The following is a 19,653-nucleotide window of genomic DNA, read 5'->3' as shown; positions in this document are numbered from 1 at the left end:
CTAATTGGAGGTACCGGTTGACAGGAAACTGTGATTTCAAGTGAGAGCCTTGAAAGTCAGAAGGGCAGACCTGATGTGCTATTGATTTGCAATTCAGCTGCTCTTCACCTGGGCAACTAAAGCGTGCTCCAAGGAAAACAGCAGCAAAGATTTAACTGCAGTTATTGATTTTCCCAGGCCGTGGAGGGGAAGCTCAGTTATACGGAAATATGCATATGATATGTAAATATTTTCAGGGAAAAAAAAAAAAACGGAAACACACACCAAAATGTCAACATTAATTTTCATTCATTCATTTCACCAAGTATTATCTATTTCGTGCCAAGGACCTGCGCTAGAAAAAAAAAGTGATAACTAGCTGACAGACTGGCAGAAAGACAAACAGGGAGCAAGACTAATGCTTTTCATTTTCTTTCTATTCTTCTCTGGTCTTCCACAACGTGAACAGATAAAAGTTTCCTATGCAAAAGAAAATACTGAATACTCTTCCTGGTAAAAGATTAGCGGTCCTTTTGAGGGCAGAGTCAGAAGAGAGAGCCAACTCCCGAAGGCTTGCCCAGTTCCCAAGGTTTCCATGAAACGAAAGGTGGCGGAGTCTCATATCCCACCGTGCATCTCCGACACCGGGAGAGGAGGCTCCGCGATTGACTCAAGCTGCGCGTTTCTCCTGCGGACCTGCGAACGGACTGCTGGATAGGCGGCCAGCTAAAGGCACAATTATAGCCACCTTGAGGGAACCCGCCGACCCAGCGCCTTCGGACTTTGGAAAAGGGTTCAAGTCCCATAAGCCTGTGCTGCCGGAAACGGAAGGCCTTGGGCTGGCTGGCGATTGGATGCGGAGCCGGAAGCCGGAAACTGTATAGTGCCGCCCGTGATGGCCGAAGCAGCGGGTGTTCCAGCGGAGTCCCTGGCTGGCTGCAGGGCGCGGGCAGCGCGAACGGTGCTAGGTCAAGTGGTGCTGCCGGGCGAGGAGCTGCTGCTGCCAGAGCAGGAGGACGGAGAAGGCCCAGGAGGTGCAGGGGAGCGACCGCTGCGCCTAAACGCCACAGCGCGCTCCCGGGGACGCGTGGTGTGCGGCCCAGGCTTGCGGCGCTTCGGCGACCGACTGCTGGTCACCAAGTGCGGCCGGCTCCGTCACAAGGAACCCGGCAGTGGCAGCGGCGGTGGCGTTTACTGGGTGGACTCACAGCAGAAGCGGGTGAGCTGGGACTCCAGAAGGGTTGTCTGGTCGGGAGAAGGCTGAGGATATTCTTCGGAAGCACGGAAGGGGGCCAGGAGCCCTCCTCTGATAAGTCTAGCCAAGAGCCACCGGAGTCTTGTGCTTACTTCTACAACTCCTTTAGAGCGACCGTGAACAGCTGGAACGTGGCCCTAGACGGGAGACCAGGAGAGAAAGGAGCCTGGGAATCTTCTCACATAAGGGGATAAAGACTGTGAGACGTGGTCATTGTGTTCAAAACCCCATAGGTCAGGGAGCAGCAGACTTGCCTTTCGGGGTTCCAAAGAATCAAGTTCAATGAGTGGATGTCATAGGGAGTTCAGTTTCTCTTAGAATAAATAAGAAATTTCACGTACGAAGAAACTGTCTAATAACAGAATGTCCTTGCTTGGTTGTGAGGACCCCTGTATCACTGCACTCTTGCAAACAAAAGCTAGGAAGTTTCTGATAAGAATTCAGAAGAGATAAGATGATACAGACTTAAATGAACAGTTGGAAGCTGGAAATCTGAGAGTTTATCATGTGATTGGTTTTCTTTTAGGGAGAGTGACATATGATCAGGTTTGTTGTAAGATTTGATTTGTAAACATGGATTTTAAAATATTTTCTAAATATTTAAATGACAAAAATAACAACCACTGAGGACTTGCTGAAGATGTCTTAAAAATGATTGTCATTTATGGTTGTTCTCTCATTCTTTCTTTGGTAGTATGTCCCCGTGAAAGGAGACCATGTGATTGGCATAGTGACAGCTAAGTCTGGAGACATATTCAAAGTTGATGTTGGAGGGAGTGAGCCAGCTTCTCTGTCTTACTTGGCATTCGAAGGTGCAACTAAAAGAAACAGACCTAATGTGCAGGTAACTATAGGACCTTTGGTTTCAAAACTAATAAATATCCGTTTCCTAAACAGTCATATATCCAGAAGGGTACCGGAACTGTCCTGTTTTCCTAGAGCTATTGGATGATCTTGGAGCATCTTTGTAATCACTCCAGGCTTCAAGAGTTCTTTCAGATGCTCCACCTCTGGGACCAAAGCCACATACTTGGTTTACATTTGCTGTGTTGGGGGATGTTTTCATCTCTGCTGAATTGAAAGGTTATATCTGTTATTTGTTATATCCATATACACTGGACAAAGAAGTAAGCCAGAGGCTTAGGGAGGAAGGAAGGAACAGTGGTGGAAATTGCCGTTATCACTCATCCATCTTTCCTGGAAGTGGGTCCTGGGACTTGTATCTCACAGCTTCAGTTACATCACTGTTTCCCAACAATCCCATTTTGCAGCTGACAGAGGAGCAGTCTTGCTACTTCAAGTTTCAACTTGGGCTTTTCAGGTAGCATGACCACACTCTTCCGTCCATCCAAGCCAGAGATTTGGAGGTTTCTTTGCCTTTTCTCTCACTCATCCCTCATGTCGTCTGATTTGCCACATGTCCACCCCTTTATCTCCACTTTGCAAGTTCAGGCCTTAGCTGTCTCTTGACTGGACTTAAGTCAGTGACCTCCTTAGTAATATCCTCCCTGTACACTTCTGCCCCTTCATCTAGGCTTTTAAGAGCTGACAGCCTCTCATACCCCTTTCTTCAAAAGAAAAAGTTATTCAAAGCCTACGTATTACTATTTCCAGAGGTCTTCCCTCATCCATAATTATATCTCCACGTGGCCCTGCCTGAATTACGCTGAACTATTTAAGAGCACCACTGAATTCATAATTTCCTGCCCCTGTACCTTTGCTTATGCTGTTCCCTCTGTCTGGATTGCTTTATCCTCTTCTCAACCTGTGGAACACATTCTGGTCTTTCAAGACCCAGGCTGACCACCACTACCCCTCTGTAAAAACATCCCTGATTTTCAGTCATTTTTCTTACTTAACTGGATTCAGCTGTGAATGAAGTTTGTTTACATATATATCCCCACTGCCCTCTGAAACTAAATGCTTCTAAAAGGCAGAGAATGTTCTTTCTCTAGTTTCTTGAGTCAGCAACAGTTGTTGGTAATTAATGAAACAAGTTTACTCTCCATTTCCATAGTTTTTTTCATTTTGAAGTTCAACTCTTGAGGTTTTTAAAGTAATTCTTGTATGGAGAACAGTCAATGAATTACCAGTGTTCTGTTTTGCTTTGAATAATTTGCATGCCAAGGATTGATTCTTCTGTAATTCCCTAAAGCGGTGCTGTGCAGTAAAATTTTGTGGTGATGCTAGTGTTTTACATATGCGCTGAGTATTATGGGAGCCACTAAGTCACACATGGCTATTGAGCATTTGAAATGTGGCTAATGCAACTGAAAAACTGAATTTTAAGTACATCGTTTTCATTAATTTAAATGTAAGTTTAAATAACTACATGTAAGTAGTGGCTACTGTAGTTTACAGTGTAACCCCAGTGGGTATTCTCTGGCTTTGATGAGGCTCCCAGTCTGGGGATTTTCTGGTGAGGGAAGGGTGAAGGTACAAGCTTTAATTTTGCCTTCTTTTAAGGCACAACTCCAGCGTGACTGTGAGAATCCTGGAGTGTTGTCTGTTGTTTAGCCACAGAATTGTAGATGACTGGCATTGATGCCTATTGAAGAGCCAATAGCAGCACCTTTAGCATGGTTTGCTGAGAGGAAATGATGTTTTTTAATTATCATTGTAGGTTGGAGATCTCATCTATGGCCAATTTGTGGTTGCTAATAAAGATATGGAACCAGAGATGGTCTGTATTGACAGCTGTGGACGAGCCAATGGAATGGGTGTGATTGGACAGGATGGTCTGCTTTTTAAAGTGACTTTGGGCTTAATTAGAAAGTAAGTCTGATGCTTTCCAGCTTGCCTGTTGTCTTTTATATTATACCTTCTTAGAAAGCTGACTAATCTTTGGCTATAACAGTGGCTATATCTCCTCAAAGTTAAAAATCAGTATCCACTTTAGCACAGTTGTAAACTCTTGCATTTAGCCCCATCCTCTCAATGTGAATACATAAAATTCAGACATATTTGTCATTATAGTTTCTGTGTTGATATGGAATCTGGACTTCTCTGCTGGTAGGTCCGTTGTTCCTTATATATACTCAGACCAAATGTGAAAACTGGCCTTCCCCCTTCTAAGTCACTTGAATACAGATGCATTTATTATTGTACAAAATCATATTTCTCTTATGATGGGAGTCAAATTAAGCTAGAGTAATGTGACCCTCAGACTTATGCAGACATTCACAAAAGGCTCCTGCTTTACTGTCCTTTTAATAGTTCCCAGAGACAGATTCTCTTTGTTAGGTTTAGATCTCTATCTACCCAAAGCTGCTGCTGCTGCTGCTAAGTCGCTTCAGTCGTGTCCGACTCTGTGCGACCCCATAGACGGCAGCCCACCAGGCTCCCCCGTCCCTGGGATTCTCCAGGCAACAACACTGGAGTGGGTTGCCATTTCCTTCTCCAATGCAGGAAAGGGAAAAGTGAAAGTGAAGTCGCTCAGTTGTGTCCGACTCTTTGCGACCCCATGGACTGCAGCCTACCAGGCTCCTCTGTCCACGGGATTTTCCAGGCAAGAGCTACCCAAAGCTATGCCCTATTAAAGGGCTTTACTCCCAAAGCTACTGAGGTTCACAGCTATCTTGCATATCTCCTTTTGCTACTTATTTTGCAGATCTGCAGAATTAGTTCAAGACATTTAAAGAAGCATGTTATTAACCAAGCAGCATTTTGTGTTTTCAGAGAGTCAACACTCTTCTCCAAGTATTGAATTTAATACCAGAGAATGATTTACATGGTCAGGAAAACAAGGTTCAAGTGTTCTTTTAGCACCCGAGACAATAAAAAAGCTACAGTTCTAAAGTCTAGAATTAAGGTGCTCTGACAATGTGAAGGAAGAACTTTATATTTTTTTTGTAAAGTTTGTGGCATAGGGAGTTTGGTTTCTTTGCAGAGGATAGCCCACCATTGTGACCTCTGGTGTACCTGTTAGGTATAAAGCTTCTTGGAAGAAAAAGGGGAGCAAATGTTTTCATATGCCTTGTTGCGATGATGTTGGTAGAGCTCTGAGTGACTGTGGAGAACTGCCCAGAAAAGGAGTTCCCTGGTAAAATCAGGGCACACCCTGCCACTTAATAAAGTTTTGTTTTCTTTCCCTTCCTCACCAGGCTGTTAGCTCCAGACTGTGAAATCCTACAAGAAGTGGGGAAACTCTACCCCCTGGAGATAGTATTTGGGATGAATGGAAGAATATGGGTTAAGGCAAAAACCATTCAGCAGACTCTGATTTTGGCAAACATTTTAGAAGCTTGTGAACACATGACAGCAGATCAAAGAAAACAAATCTTCTCCAGATTGGCAGAGAGCTGAAGACCTCTGTGGGCTTTTTTATGGGTCTGCTGAACCAAGAGACTGGGTTTCCTGGGAAAAAATGTTTCTCAGGTGAATTCCCCATTAAATCTTCAGGAGACAAGAAGTGAATGTACATATTGTCTATTACAGTCCTAAATAAAATAATTTTATAAAAAAGTTACTGGTTGCCACCCAACTTCTTATGGGTGAGAAAAATCATGAAGCCATGATGTAGTTTTTTTTTACTAAAAGTTACTGTTACAGTTTATTTCATGTTAACTCCCTTACTTTGCTCGAGTGTAGCTTCTGTAAGTGGAAGTGAGCATTAAGATAAAATTATTTTCTGATAGTAAAATATGTTCACCAAAGAAAATGCAGAATACATAAAAGAATATAAAGCAAACAAAAACCACCTGTAATCCCACTATTTAGTGGGTGAGTATGTAGCAGCTAACAATTACTGGTTTCAAGTGTTTTGCATGGATTAATTCACTTAGTAACTGCAAAGACATTTAACTTCCTAGTTGAAGAAACTGAGGCATGGATTATCTTGGCCTACATTCTCAACTACTATACGTGAATGTATGTTTTTCAAATTGGAACTACAGGATTGTACTTTATATACCACTTTATTATATACTTTGTCCACTTCAAACAACATGTAATATATTTTGTGATTGCTATTAAAAATTCAGTAGTTGTATAATATTTCATGTTCATGTTATCGGATATTTTAGATAGGTGTAGTTTTTTGTTCTATAGATAACACTATGATGAAGGTCTCTGATTCCAAGTCTAGCCAGATCTTTGTTAAAATCATTTCTGGGAAGCCAAACAAAAAACTACCTGTGGGTTTTGAAAAAAAACAGTAGAAATTTGTGATGGAGAGGAAATTTGCATTTTAAGCAAAGCCTTTAAAGGTGAAAAGGAAGCCTGACAGATGATCCAGGTCAGTGGTTCTATAAGAGACCTCCCTGAGAATATATCAATATATGTTAAGAGTTACAGACCTCTGAAGCCTATCCATAGGCCTTTTAGATGACAGATTATAGAACACATTCAGTAGGTTGATAAAGACCAAGGAGCATTATGTATACCTAAAGATGTTTCCTGAAGACTGGGCCATTTGTAAGTAGTAAAAAGACACTGATAAAATGTATCAAGTGATCACAGCTCTGGAGGAACTTAAATTGTGGAGGGGACAGAGCAGAAAAGTAACCTTTTGGTTCTTCTGAGATATACATCTTCTGAACTTGATAGTAGCTAAGTTATCAAGTTTACTAACTCAAACTGGCTAGAGTAACTGAAGCAACTCTACCTGACTAGGACATGAAAAAAAGGGATCACTGAGATTTAGGTTACCTAACATACTTGTGTCAGATGCAATGTATCTTCTGTCTCTTCAAGTTAGACTTACCAATACTGTGTGCTTTTCAATTTGACCTGTTAATGACAAGTATATATGAAGAATCTAGTTGGTACAAAGCTCATAAGCATACAAAGATACTGCCACAAATTGTTACAAGGCTACCATTAGGGAGAGAGAAACACTCACTGCCCATACTCGGAATAGGAGAGACAAAGTAGGAGCCACAGATTGAACAAAATGCTATGGGGGGCTTAAAGCAGGGCTGTTAGGACAGGCTGACCCTGCAAAGTCTGTATAGCATATTACTAAGCTGGGGAAAATCAGCATGTTTGAGATGGCTGGACAAAGTCATGCAACTTTATGATGCCTGTGCACTGAAAATTTAACTCTTGATAGAACAATACTTACTTGATTATTTAAGCTACTCTTACGAGCAGGTATTTCACAAATAGATGTACAGAAGATGAATTAACACATCCAAAGCCATGTAGTCTTAGGGCTAATTCATTGTTATGTAAACTTTCTAGTTAGTCAACATATATCTGGGCACTTCCTGTGAGACAGGCACTGTGGGAGATACAAAAGAGCATAAAATGTGGTTCCTCTTCATCACAGTGAAGAGCCAAGATGTCAAGTAAAGGCAAATGAGCACCACCACCAATTCTCTGCTCTGCTCTTTGGTCAAGACAACTCCAGCGACTTCACCTCCTGCAGCTGCCTCCTTAGGCTCTCCATCATTCCACTGAGTTCTGAAGAACATAGCCTTTTCTGGAAGAAACTCCCTTCTTCAATGCTTCAGGCCAGTTTTGAGTCTCAAAGTAAGTAGACAGGATATCAAACACTGTTAGAAGGGTAAATGAAAAACAAAGGGACCGTGACACAGAGGAAAAAGAGAATTAGTATATGACTAACAAGGAAAAAAGTGTTCTGGAATATTTCAATCAACAAATCTACTCCACCACATATGGTACCAGGTCCTGAGGAGACAGGCAAAGACAAAGGCCCTGCTTGCCTACAAGGATCTCAGCCTACACTGAGAGATACAGGCCTGTGAATGGACGATGCTGCAGCAGAGAGGAACACAGTACAACGGGAACACAACAGAGGGGCCTGACATGGCCTGGAAGGGGAAGGGAGCAGCCAAGATGCCTGTGAACAGAATCATGAAGGACAAACAGGAATTCACTGTTCAGTGACAGGCTGAAGGCGTGGCATACTAGGCCAAAGGAATAATTTCAACCATCTTTAACACAGTTGGGAATCAGGAAGAAAATGCAAAATGCCTCTGAGAGGCCAGGATATATGTCACAAAGTGCATACAACAAACTCCAAACACATTAGTCACAGGGGAGGCTGCTTCAAGGGCCATTTATACTTAAATGCTACAATGCAAAGAAGCAGTAGCATAACTAACATATGTTAAGCATGGGCCATGTGAGCAGTACCTTGATTGATGGTCAGTATCTCTGAATGATAGTTTTTCCCATTCTGGCATTTGACCATATATTCCCGGATTGGTAAGCGGGCAGTCTTAACAGAGTGTTCTTGGGCCTTCTGAAATGTCACCTTCTGTAAATCACAAACATTTTTCTTATAAAAATAATACATGAAGTTATTCTCAATGTAATATGCAGCAGAGCAAATTGTGAGAATCCTCATTTACCATTTACATCTCAGGATTTAAAGTTTTAGATTACTGAGAAAATTAGCATACTCAGGTTTGAAAGGGACCTTGATAGTCAACTATTCCACTTCAACTACCCTTTCAATGTTTGTCTATCCTCTTATGACCTTGTTCCCAGGTGGCCTCTGGCTTTAAATGGACAACCCTTGTGACAGGGAGTTCATGCATCCTGGGGTAACCCATTCCAATTCTGACAGTAGCAGTTAATAGGAAATTTTGATATTGAGGCACATTTTCTACTTCCTCTGAGACTTCTGGTCATTTGTTCTAGTTCTTTTCCTCCAGAGCCATACCAGGCAAGTAAAATGGCCCTTCCACAGGATGGCCATTCAGATACTTAAAGGCAGGGATCATGCCCTATGAATCCTCTCATCTCCAGGCTGACAGTCTCAGATATGTCAACTTTTCCTTGACCATGATTTAGTTTTGAGTCCCTTCATTATTCAGGTCAACCTCTTCTGAACTTGTTCTAACTTGTCAATGTCTTTTCATTTAGCATCCCATATTGACTGACCACTGTGAGTATGGTCTAAAGAACTGGAACGGCATAGAGCAGGCCTAGCACCTTCCTTCTTCTGACACTGGACTACTAGCCTCTCAGACTCACAGGAAACATGATTCCAAGAAAGACCTTCCAAAAATGTTTTAAGTGATGAAATTCGGATGGAATAAAGGTATAGCTACTCAAAGGACTTCTTTGCAAGTTAACAACCTCTTGCATATATGAGCTATGATTATTAAAGTCTACTCCATTATTTTATAATCACTTTGAACTACAGTACATAGTAGGAGACTTGGATGCTGCCCTGAAGGAGTTTACAGTCTAGTTTCTGTTCTCTGAACACTTAAAGATAAAATGATTCCCTTGAATAAATGTTGTTCTTAGCATATTTCTGTGAAGAAGGAAATGGCAACCCACTCCAGTATTCTTGCCTAGAGAATCCTGTGGACGGAGGAGCCTGGTGGGCTGCTGTCCATAGGGTCGCAGAGTCGGACACAACTGAAGCGACTCAGCAGCAGCAGCAGCAGCTAGTATTTTTGCCTGGAGAATCCCAGGGACAGAGGAGCCTGGTGGGCTGCTGTCTATGGGGTCACACAGAGTCGGTCACAACTGAAGCAACTTAAGCAGCAGCAGCAGTAAGAAGCCAACTCTTAAGTAGCAACCAAAAAGTTCTATACCTTTGACAAATCTTTGTGCCAGTTATTTTTCAGTTTAAATGTTGGTGGAAAATAAAGAGGACAGTGTGTTACATTTGTGTATCTATATATAATACACTGCTCACTGGCCCTCTAGAACTGTCTCCTTCAAAAAAGGGGCCGTCACTCTGCTGTGGGAGACTGCATTTGGCTGTTATGTCTTTTTAATCTTTTTAATCTAAAATAGCCTCCATGGCCATATCAGTTTTCATTACACTGACTTCTTTGAAAGTCTGGTCCAGTTGTCTTATAGAATGTCTCACAGCCTAGATCTGTTAATGATTAAATTCAGTTTAAACATCTTCTAGTAAGAATACATCACAGGTGAGATTCCATCATAAGGAGGTACATGTTACCACTGGTGATTCTGTTTGATCATTTGTTAAGATGGTGAACTCCAGATCACTTCATTGTAAGGGTACACTTTTGCCTTTTTAATTTGTGGGTTGGTACTTTGAGACCACATGAATAGTTAGTTCCCTCACAACCTTTCTTTCAGTCAATTCCTTGAATCAATGATTACACTGGGAGTGACAAAATGATGATTTTTCAATTCTATTATTCGTTTCTCATTTATTAGCTGACATTCTTTACAGCCCTCCCCTACCCCTACCTCCTGCCTATATTTTAAGACTATCACTATGGAGTCATGGAACACTGACTTTTTTTAGAATAAATGCAATACAGTTAAATATCATTTGTGTAAAATATGTGTAGGTATCTCACATACATATGAAAAATACACTCCCATATATTAAAAAATATATTCATTTGATATGCCCATAAACACATACTTTTGTGGTCACAGAATATATCAAGAGATACACAAGAAAACCATGGCTGCCTCACACTGCAGACTCTGGGTGACAAAGATGAGAGATAGACTATTTTTCACTGTGCTCCTTTTTATACATTTTAACCATTATATCATTATTTACATCTATAGAATATCCTAATTATTAAGCATAAAAAATTATCTCAACAAATATTTGTATAATAGAAGTGTGTTTCAAAACTCCAATTATTCTCATAAAATTCAAATTCAACAAAAGAAACCTGGACAATTCTATTGTGGTTGAGCTTATGGGTAAGACATCTGTCAACAGGGAAGATGACCTAAGAAGGAACAGACTACTCTTTCAACAAAGAACAAATATTTGGTAAGAATGTTGAAAGGTTTCCTGGTAAGAACTTCCCTGGTAGTCCAGTGGTTAAGACTCCTGGCTCCCAATGCAGGGGGCCTGGGTGTGAGCCCTGGTCAGGGAACTAGATCTCTCATGCCACAACTAAAGATCTCATGTGCCACAATTAAAGATCCAATACAGCCAACCTTTTTTTTTTTTTTTTAAAAAAGCAGCTCCTTGGTCAAGATCAGAGTAATCCCCACAGAACTGAAGACAAAAAGAGAAGAAAGGAATTCAATAATGGCTATTTATGTAATTACCAAATATTCCCCACTCTAGTCTCTGACTGGATTCTGTCAGTATCAGGATTGTTGACATTGGTGATGAGAAGAGAGGGAACTTGGCAAGTAGGAGGGCCAACCTAGGCAGAGTAGGCTCTTTCTTCCTACTCCTTCTGGATTGTTACGCCTTTTGGGTGAGATTAGGACAGGGCAGGTGGCTCTAAAAGAAAGCTTCACTTTTCCAAATGCAGTTGTCAGGCCTAAAACGTACACTTACCTTCTGAATGCTTTCATCCACAAGTCCACCAAGGATGTAAACTTTGTTTAGATCAACATTTTCAAGAGCTAATGAAAAAATAAAGGCCATTAAGATCAATCTGTTTTATAATTTCTAAATCCAAAGACTGTAAAAGGAAAGAATTATTAATGATAAAAAGTAGAAATTTAATGGAATAGGAAATGAAAAAATAGTAGATTTGCTAATTCCCTGGAAAGTTCAATTAACTAGATAAACCACTGGCATATCTAATCAGGTATGCAGACTCAAATCACCATTAGGATTCAGAAAGGAGGCAAAATTTCAGAGAAATGTAAAATAATGAGAAGACAACTACTAAGATCAACTTAATAAAACTGAAAATTATGTGAAATAGATAATTTTCGGGGAAAAAAATATTTATGGAACATTGATCCAAAAAGAGTCAATGCAAGGAGGTGACCAGGAAAACTCAGGAGGATTACCAAGTAGCTCACAAGGTCCAACTGAGGATGCAGACCCTAAATCTGTGCAGCTATGTGCCCATGGCAGGACAAATACAATGCATCCAGTGAGGTCTCTATCCATAAGAGGTGTGCAATTAATGTTCATTCCTTTTTTACCTTGGATACACCATGGGTGGCTTTAACAAATTCTGACACCAGGAATAATGAAATATAGGGCTAGAAGCAATGAATGCATAAAGAACATACCATGTTCTGAGTCAGGAGTCAGGTACACAAGGGTTTCCAGAGGAAATAAACTAAAGCAGTCTTCTTCTGTTATGTCTAGCTGAAAAATGTAAACAATCCAATGTAATGTTAACTAGGTTAAGACACAGCCCACACTGCAGCACCCAGTTACTTACAGGGCATGCAGTGGTTTCTATCAGGCCTGGCTCCAGGTGCATCAAGGGGATACATGTCTGACAACCTGTTCTCGAAAGGGCTCAGTTGGGGAGCAGAAGTAGAAAGGTACAGACATTCAACCTTACAAAATGAGACAGAAAGTGGTAATGAGGCCCTAACAGACACACAGGGAGCATGCCCTGGGACTACAGAGAGAGAATGACAACACCAGGAACCACCTTGTAGTGAAGGGAATGCTGGAACTGGGTTTCTGAAAAGAGGTGAGACCGACACCCATACAAAAGGAAAAGGTATTCAAACTGGAGGGAATTATCTAAGAAAAGCATGAAAACAGGAAAGCAACAGGACTGAACTACATGGGCCTTAGAGTGGATCTGTTTGGCTCATACACAGGAATCAAAAAACTTGTACAGAGAAATAAAGCTGGGAATGGCTGCATTATAGGAGGGATATGAAGGTAACAGCACCATGACTAACTGTGCAGCAATGCAAATGGAACTTTTCACACTTGGGGCCTCTGAGGACCTCCCTGGGAAAGGTCCCACTACTCAGTCTCAGCTACAAGATGCAAACACAGAAGGGCACTTTTAGGGTCACTTCTTAGGCACTGATCTGGATTCCTGCCTGTATATCAATCTCTACATTTAAGAGATCCTAAGGAAAGTACTGAAAGTAACTTAATACTCCCTAAAACTCACCTGAAATCCATATTACTTCCATAAGGATTCTCTCTTCCCCCCAAAACTCATGTTTCTAAATTCTGCACTTTAAGAACAAGGAGTCATGGCATTTCCCTAAAACATTCCTGGAATGCACAGTCTAGTATAAAATACACTAGATACAAAATACAGCCCTAGATACTGGTAATACTAGTTTTCCAATGCAGTGGGAAGGATGAAAATTTTTAAATGTAAGAACTGATGAGAGGTTCTAAATCTTTTAAGACTGTAATAGTGAAAATATATAAATTACATAAAATTTTTTTTACATCAAAGTATGAAGAAGTTAAAAAAGCTTACTGTTATCCCCTCCAACCTACTCTTCAAATGACAATTCAAATAATATGCAAAATAAGGCTTACCAGATAACTGGAAAATCCATCATTCATCCTCAAACACTCTTCATACAGGGGGCTGTCTGTGGTGAACCCAGTGAGGTAGATCCAAAATGGCCTGTTAGCTTTTTTATTGGAACCATACAACCTTCGGATCTGTCCAGCCAGTCTACTTAATTCCTTCGAAGAAGTAAGGATAACTTAGGGTAGTAACATGCCCACTCTTTCTAAATTCATTATCAACAAATGGTTACTGAGTAAGTTCACTGAATACGACTCTGGGAAAGCTCATGAAATACAATGGCCCCTTTTACTCCACAAGTGAGTACATGCATGTATGCACTTGTGTTACATCCCATGGCATCATACATTATAGATGAAAGCTAAGATAATGATACCAGCCCAGAAATAGTCAGTTAATGAAAAACCTGAGACCTCTCCCTCCTTCTGGACTGGCTAATACATACATGTATATACATATATACATGTATATACACATACATATATCTTTTAGCTTTTTAAAAAACTTCTATTGAAGTATAGCTGACGTCCAATGTTGTATTAGGTGTCAGGTGTACAGCAAAGTGAATCATTTATACACAAACCCATTCTTTTTTAGGCTCTTTTCCCATATAGGCCATTACAAGGTATTGAGGCGAGTTCCCTGCTATACAGAAGGTCCTTATTAGTTATCTATTTTACACATAGAAGTGTGTATATGTCAATCCCAATCTCCCAATTTATCCTTGCCCCTCCCTTTACCCCATGGTAACCATAAATTTGTTTTCTATATTTGTAACTCTATTTCTCTCTTAGCTTTTTAGCTTTTATCAAAAAGCTTACCATGTGATGTTTACTATTTATTAAAAAGAGGTTATATTACTGTATAGGCATTTTTATACTCCATCAGGTAAACTTGGCACATTCTCCCTAACTCCAGGAAATGTCATAGGTTTGGAATTTTTAATTTTCCATCCTGATTCAGAGATATAACCCTTATAGAAGGTAATTTCACCATCTGGCCTGACTTGGTTCAGTACAGGAAAAAATAAAAACACACAAAAAAACCCTTAGGCTTTGATTTAATCTGATATCTCAATGAATACAAACAGTAGAAAATTCTTGGTTGACCTTTTCAGTGGGCTATAGTTAGAGGTTTCCTGGAAGAATCTCAGATCCTAATTTCTCTGAAAAACACGCAGACACTAGCACGTACAACAGGGACGATGGGAAACAAAGATGTGTTTTATGGTATAAGGCCTAAAATCAAGGTCCAATATTGTGTGCCGCCTTGTTGTCTGGTGAAAATGAGAGGGCTCTGAAGGGCCTAGCTGAGAGTTCCTCTCCAAATTCTGCTCCCACTGACAAGGTGCACAAGCTAAACAATTCTTTCTTATCAAAGGGATTCCTCTGATAAAGGGTTCCTGCTTATCCCTGAATGCACGCGTGTGTGCTAACTCGCTTCTGTCATGTCTGACTAGTTGCGACCCCATGGACTGTGTCCCAGGCTCCTCTGTCCATGGGATTCTCCAGGCAAGAATACTGGAGTGGGTTGCCATGCCCTCCTCCAGGGCACCTTAATGGGTTTCAATGCTCCTGCCAGCCCATGGCATTATTCCAACAAATCAATCAATCTTCCTGCAGAAACCTATCAAGTCTGCCCTCTATGGCCCCTGGCTGTTTATTCTGTTCCCGAACGCAACCCCATGTGGCCCGAATGGTGTGCAGTGTCATGCTCCTTTCCGGATGAGTACATGTGACCAATAAACTGTTATCAATCTTATCTGTCTGGTGTGGAGTGTTGTGTGTTCAGCCACCCCCAGAATCCTAGGGTGAAAAGCCATCCTTCACCAACAGGGCTTTACAAAACACCTACAGTGTAGAAAGACCTCCCACCAGGTAATCTCCCCACAACATGCAACCAGGCAAACATTCCTCTCCCTAGCAGAAAGCCAAAGATTTCTCTGGAGAATTACACCTGAAAGGCTCCTTCTAGACTTGGGACACCATGAACATAGCTGCAAATGTGTTGGGTTTAGAACAGAATATAAGGTAAAAAATTTTAAACTAAACCAGAGGATGTCTATTCTCTTCCTATTTACAATAGCCCTCTTGGAACTTAGTAGCCATGTGTAGAAAACTAAGCACATTTGCTGGATTACTAGAGAATCCTAGAAACTGGAGCTGGTTATGCTCTTTGTAAAAGCTGCTCCCACCTGAACCTCTCTCATGTGAGCAGACATTCAGAGTTCAGCGGATGCTTTACCTTCTTAGACATGTGGCTGGTCATACTCAAATCGATACAGAGTCTTGGGCCTGAGTGCTTGGCTTCCAAAATTCTTTCCTTGATTAGGGATCTCAGAAAACGTTTGCTGTGCTGGGGGTAGATGCCTAAGGTAGAAATATCAGAAAGGAATAAAAGTGGAAAAGCAGAAAAATATTATTCAGTAAGAACTAAATCTCCCCAGCCAGGTGAGTACTTTTCGCGTAGGAAGAGAAACTGGAAGCTCATACAAGGTATTCATTCATTAGGCAGTGTAGGTGTAGCAGAAGAGTGAAGTCAGTGCTCTGAACACACTGCTGGATCTAAGTCAGCGTTCAGTTTGTTCATTTATTACCTGTATGATCTTGGGCATGTTATTTGACTGCTTTGAGCCTCAATCTCTTTGCTGAGAAAATGACGATAATAAAAGTCCTTACCCCTTATGGTAAACCAGGTAAAATTCTCAACAATGAACCTAGCACACAGCCCTGAATAAACATTAGCTGTTGTTAGTATCATTCCTTCTACTTCTGAGCTTATAAACACATATATGCACTAGACCAGAAGAAGGCAATGGCAACCCACTCCAGTACTCTTGCCTGGAAAATCCCATGGACGGAGGAGCCTGGTAGGCTGCAGTCCATGGGGCCTGCAAGAGTCGGACACGACTGAACGACTTCATTTTCACTTTTCACTTTCATGCATTGGAGAAGGAAATGGCAACCCACTCCAATGTTCTTGCCTGGAGAATCCCAGGGACAGAGGAGCTTGGTGGGCTGCCGTCTATGGGGTCGCACAGAGTCGGACATGACTGAAGCGACTTAGCAGCAGCAGCAACATGCACTAGACCACTTATATCTGAAAGGCAGTCTCAAATTTTGCTTTGATACTCTGATTCCCGACAAAATAGAACAATAGGTCATATCTCCCAGATGTTTTTACTTAAAAATAATATCCCCACTCTTCCAGGAACAAGCAGATACCAGTTTGCTAAGAAATAAATATACTAATAATTACACCAACAATCTAATTTACTGTTACCTGAATTTTCTACACGGTTGGCTTTTCTTCTTTCTTTTTCTTGTTTTCTTTTATTCTTCTTTGCTGCAACTATCTTTTCCCAGTGTCTCTGCTTTCTTTGGACATTTTTCTTATGTTATCCAGAAAACAAAATTGTTTGAGAACTTCATAAGCACCAAAAAGGAAAATGAATATTAGAAATAGTTACTTATTTATTTTTCAAATTTAGATATCGGAATAGGAGAGAAAAGGGGTGTTAGTCTTTAAAAAAATGGACTAGATTGTGTTTAGAGAAAGCAGAACCCCAGAAAAGATAAGTGGCATGCCCAAGGTCACCGTAAATTTATTAGAAACAGGGTTGAGATTTCCTGACCTTTCTGAGGTGTACAAAGATTCCTCTTGAACTTAATTTACTTTTTCTATGATTCAAATGAAATTATACCTTAAACCAGGTAACAGGAAACTCATCTCTTGGAATACACCTAACTCATTCCCAATCTTCTCGTTACCATGATTTATCCTTGAAATAGGGGTCTCTGGGACATTCCATCATCTCAAAGCCTGTGACCAGGCAACTCGTTCCACTCACCGAGCACCAAGCTGCACTGCCTGTGGGCAGGGTCTCTTGCTCCCAATGCTCACATCCCACATCAATCTGTAGAAGCTGGAAGCTCTCAGAGACGGCATCTTCACCTGGGTCATCTAGGGTGATTTCGTGCTCCTGCAGCACCTGTGACTCTGTTTTCTGAGCACTCCCTTTCAATTTCCAGTCCATGTGCTTAGTCCTCTGTCCTTGTCACCCAGATTAGAAAAAGGAACTATTATATTTGCAGAAGTATTTCCCTCTATCCAAATGACAAACAGTGTTACTGAAGGAGTAGAAGTGTGTAAAATACTAACATAGAGAAAAGCATGTGTGTCTTCTAGAGAAATATGTAAGCACAGAAACCTTTCAGTAGTAAGGAAGCCAAAGTCGCTCTTTAGAAGACAGGGATGACCCGACACCTCCAAGCAATAATTAGTATTATTTTTTTTTTTTAAATAAATTTATTTTAGTTGGGGGCTAATTACTTTACAATATTGTAGTAGTTTTTGCCATACATTGACATGAATCAGCCATGGGTTTACATGTGTTCCCCTTCCTGGACCCCCCTCCCACCTCCCTCCCCATCCCATCTCTCTGGGTCATCCCATCAAGCAATAGTTATTCACTGCTGCAGTGACATCAGTTCATTTATTGTGTTCTTTGGAATGCATGTGTGAGTTGAGGGTGAGAGAGAGATGGTAAAACCTACCTATCCCATTAGGTTTCCATTTATTTTCTTTTAGCAAATATTTACTAAGCACCTACTCTATGCAAAGTCCTGTACTAGAAACATCCTGGAAGGTTTAGAGCTGGCCAAAAATTATGGTAAAGAGCAGCCCAAATCCAACCAACCAAGGATTCTAAGGTGCTGGTGATGTATCAGAATTCATTTTTCAAATCTACATATTCCCTCCTCTGACTTACATATTACTGCAGCAGAAAGCCATAGTCATAGAGGAAATGGTTAATATCCATCAGAAGAGCTGAAGTAGAAAAATAAGAAGAATCATTTTTACAGCACACTTAACTAGTGTAATAATTTCAAAGTGGTGTTCAAAATCCCTGAGGAAGATATGTAAAAGAAGTGCTCTAGTCTACAGCCAAGTGGCAGACTCATGTGCTCATGGCTACTCCTCTGAGTCCAGTGTGCTACCAACATATTAGGAAACATGTATCTTTGAAAACGTAAATCTCTGTAATGATCCACTGAAATTAAAATGGAGTAAGAGTTCAGGCAAACAAAAATGGAATTGGGTGGCCACTGAAGATCTTGTCTCAGACAAGTCTCTGCACCACTGAGAACTTGAACTTTCTTTGAACTGTACCAGACCCCCAAGGACACTATCAGTCATATTCATAATAACACCAGCCAGCTGCAACCTTACAGTCTCAAGATCTCCTTTCATAACTATGCAACCATTTCAGACCTTAACCAATCCTTACTAATAAGCACCCTTATTTCTTGCCAGCTCCAATTATAATTCATGATAAGTAACTCATCTAACTAACTGTAACCTTGCAGTTTTTACCTTTATAAGGTTCTCCCATTTTGTTGTCTGGTGGAACACACTTCAAGTGCTTCCTGAATTTATGTTTCATGTTACACTCCTCAATTCGGCTAGAATAAAACTCTCTTCTATTCCTATTATAGATTGCTTATTGATTATTTTCCTGAACACTTACAATGGCCTATACTGATTGTTAATGATCATCTATTGTTGTCTGCACTATCTGGTCTACTTACTGTTGCTGTTTCTTAAACATACCAAGGATATAGCACCTTAGGGTCTTTGCACTTGCTGTTCTTTCTACCTCAATCCTCTACCCCTGGATAATTATATGACTATCTTCCAAACTACATTCCAATTTTCCCTATCCAACATGGCACACACCTTACTAATTTTTTGGTCTGAACGTACCCATTCCTGTAAGTGTTATGTTTGTATTGTTAGCTATATCCTCCATGCCTGGAAACAGGCTTCGTAGGTAACAGCCGCTCAATAAAGACTTCCTGAATTAATAAATCCTCCACTCCACCCCCATCTCTGAGTTGGCGGAGGCCTCAGAACTTTTCTAACCCATGTTCCACCTGATGAATATCTCTCTGGGCGCTAAGTGATGGACCAGCCTCTGAACTCTTCTCTTAGCTTTTCATTCTAGGTTTTAGCGACCAAAGCCGGCTCTCCTCCTCCGGCACCTTCCCCCCAAGCTCGAGAGTACCCCGACGTAGGCCCCGTATGGCCCATAGGCTGCGAAAGCGACGGGAAGCAGGAAGGAACAGCATCAAGAGTTTGGGGCCACACAACTGCAGGGCGAGCGCCTGCTTCCCAGGCTTCTGCCACACGGTCAAACGATGCGGCGGCATCCCCCACCCCTCCCGCCAACAAACCCCCTGCGTACCTGAACCAGTCTCCTCCCGCGGCGGAAGC

General features: G+C 41.2%; 2 protein-coding genes across 11 annotated transcripts; one reads left to right on the top strand and one right to left on the bottom strand.

Moving 5' to 3' along the window:
• The first annotated feature begins 861 nt into the window (after window positions 1–861).
• Window positions 862–6,229, top strand: EXOSC3 (exosome component 3). 2 transcript variants are annotated; one of them, XM_081510794.1, is made up of 4 exons: window positions 862–1,198; window positions 1,929–2,078; window positions 3,858–4,009; window positions 5,338–6,229. In XM_081510794.1, the coding sequence occupies exons 1-4, from the start codon at window positions 875–877 to the stop codon at window positions 5,537–5,539; spliced, it is 828 nt and encodes a 275-aa protein (XP_081366920.1). In that variant the 5' UTR covers window positions 862–874; the 3' UTR covers window positions 5,540–6,229. The 2 variants fall into 2 exon arrangements, with proteins under 2 accessions (XP_081366920.1, XP_081366921.1); XM_081510795.1 differs by lacking the exon at window positions 3,858–4,009.
• On the bottom strand, window positions 6,132–19,653 carry TRMT10B (tRNA methyltransferase 10B). Of its 9 annotated transcripts, none has more exons than XM_081510748.1 (10): window positions 19,625–19,653; window positions 18,149–18,207; window positions 17,228–17,430; window positions 16,660–16,768; window positions 15,622–15,746; window positions 13,383–13,535; window positions 12,146–12,224; window positions 11,454–11,521; window positions 8,336–8,459; window positions 6,132–7,731 (listed from the first exon to the last, which is right to left on the bottom strand). In XM_081510748.1, the coding sequence occupies exons 3-10, from the start codon at window positions 17,411–17,413 to the stop codon at window positions 7,625–7,627; spliced, it is 951 nt and encodes a 316-aa protein (XP_081366874.1). In that variant the 5' UTR covers window positions 17,414–17,430; window positions 18,149–18,207; window positions 19,625–19,653; the 3' UTR covers window positions 6,132–7,624. The 9 variants fall into 9 exon arrangements, with proteins under 9 accessions (XP_081366874.1, XP_081366891.1, XP_081366881.1 ...); XM_081510765.1 differs by having other exon boundaries at window positions 6,132–7,702; XM_081510755.1 differs by having other exon boundaries at window positions 17,228–17,425.

This window comes from Giraffa tippelskirchi, chromosome 1 (genome assembly GCF_054371585.1).
Source record: "Giraffa tippelskirchi isolate mGirTip1 chromosome 1, T2T-mGirTip1v1.2.pri, whole genome shotgun sequence".
Classification (NCBI taxonomy): Eukaryota; Metazoa; Chordata; class Mammalia; order Artiodactyla; family Giraffidae; genus Giraffa; species Giraffa tippelskirchi.
Note: the sequence above shows the minus strand (reverse complement) of the source record. Positions and strands in the feature narration are given on the sequence as shown.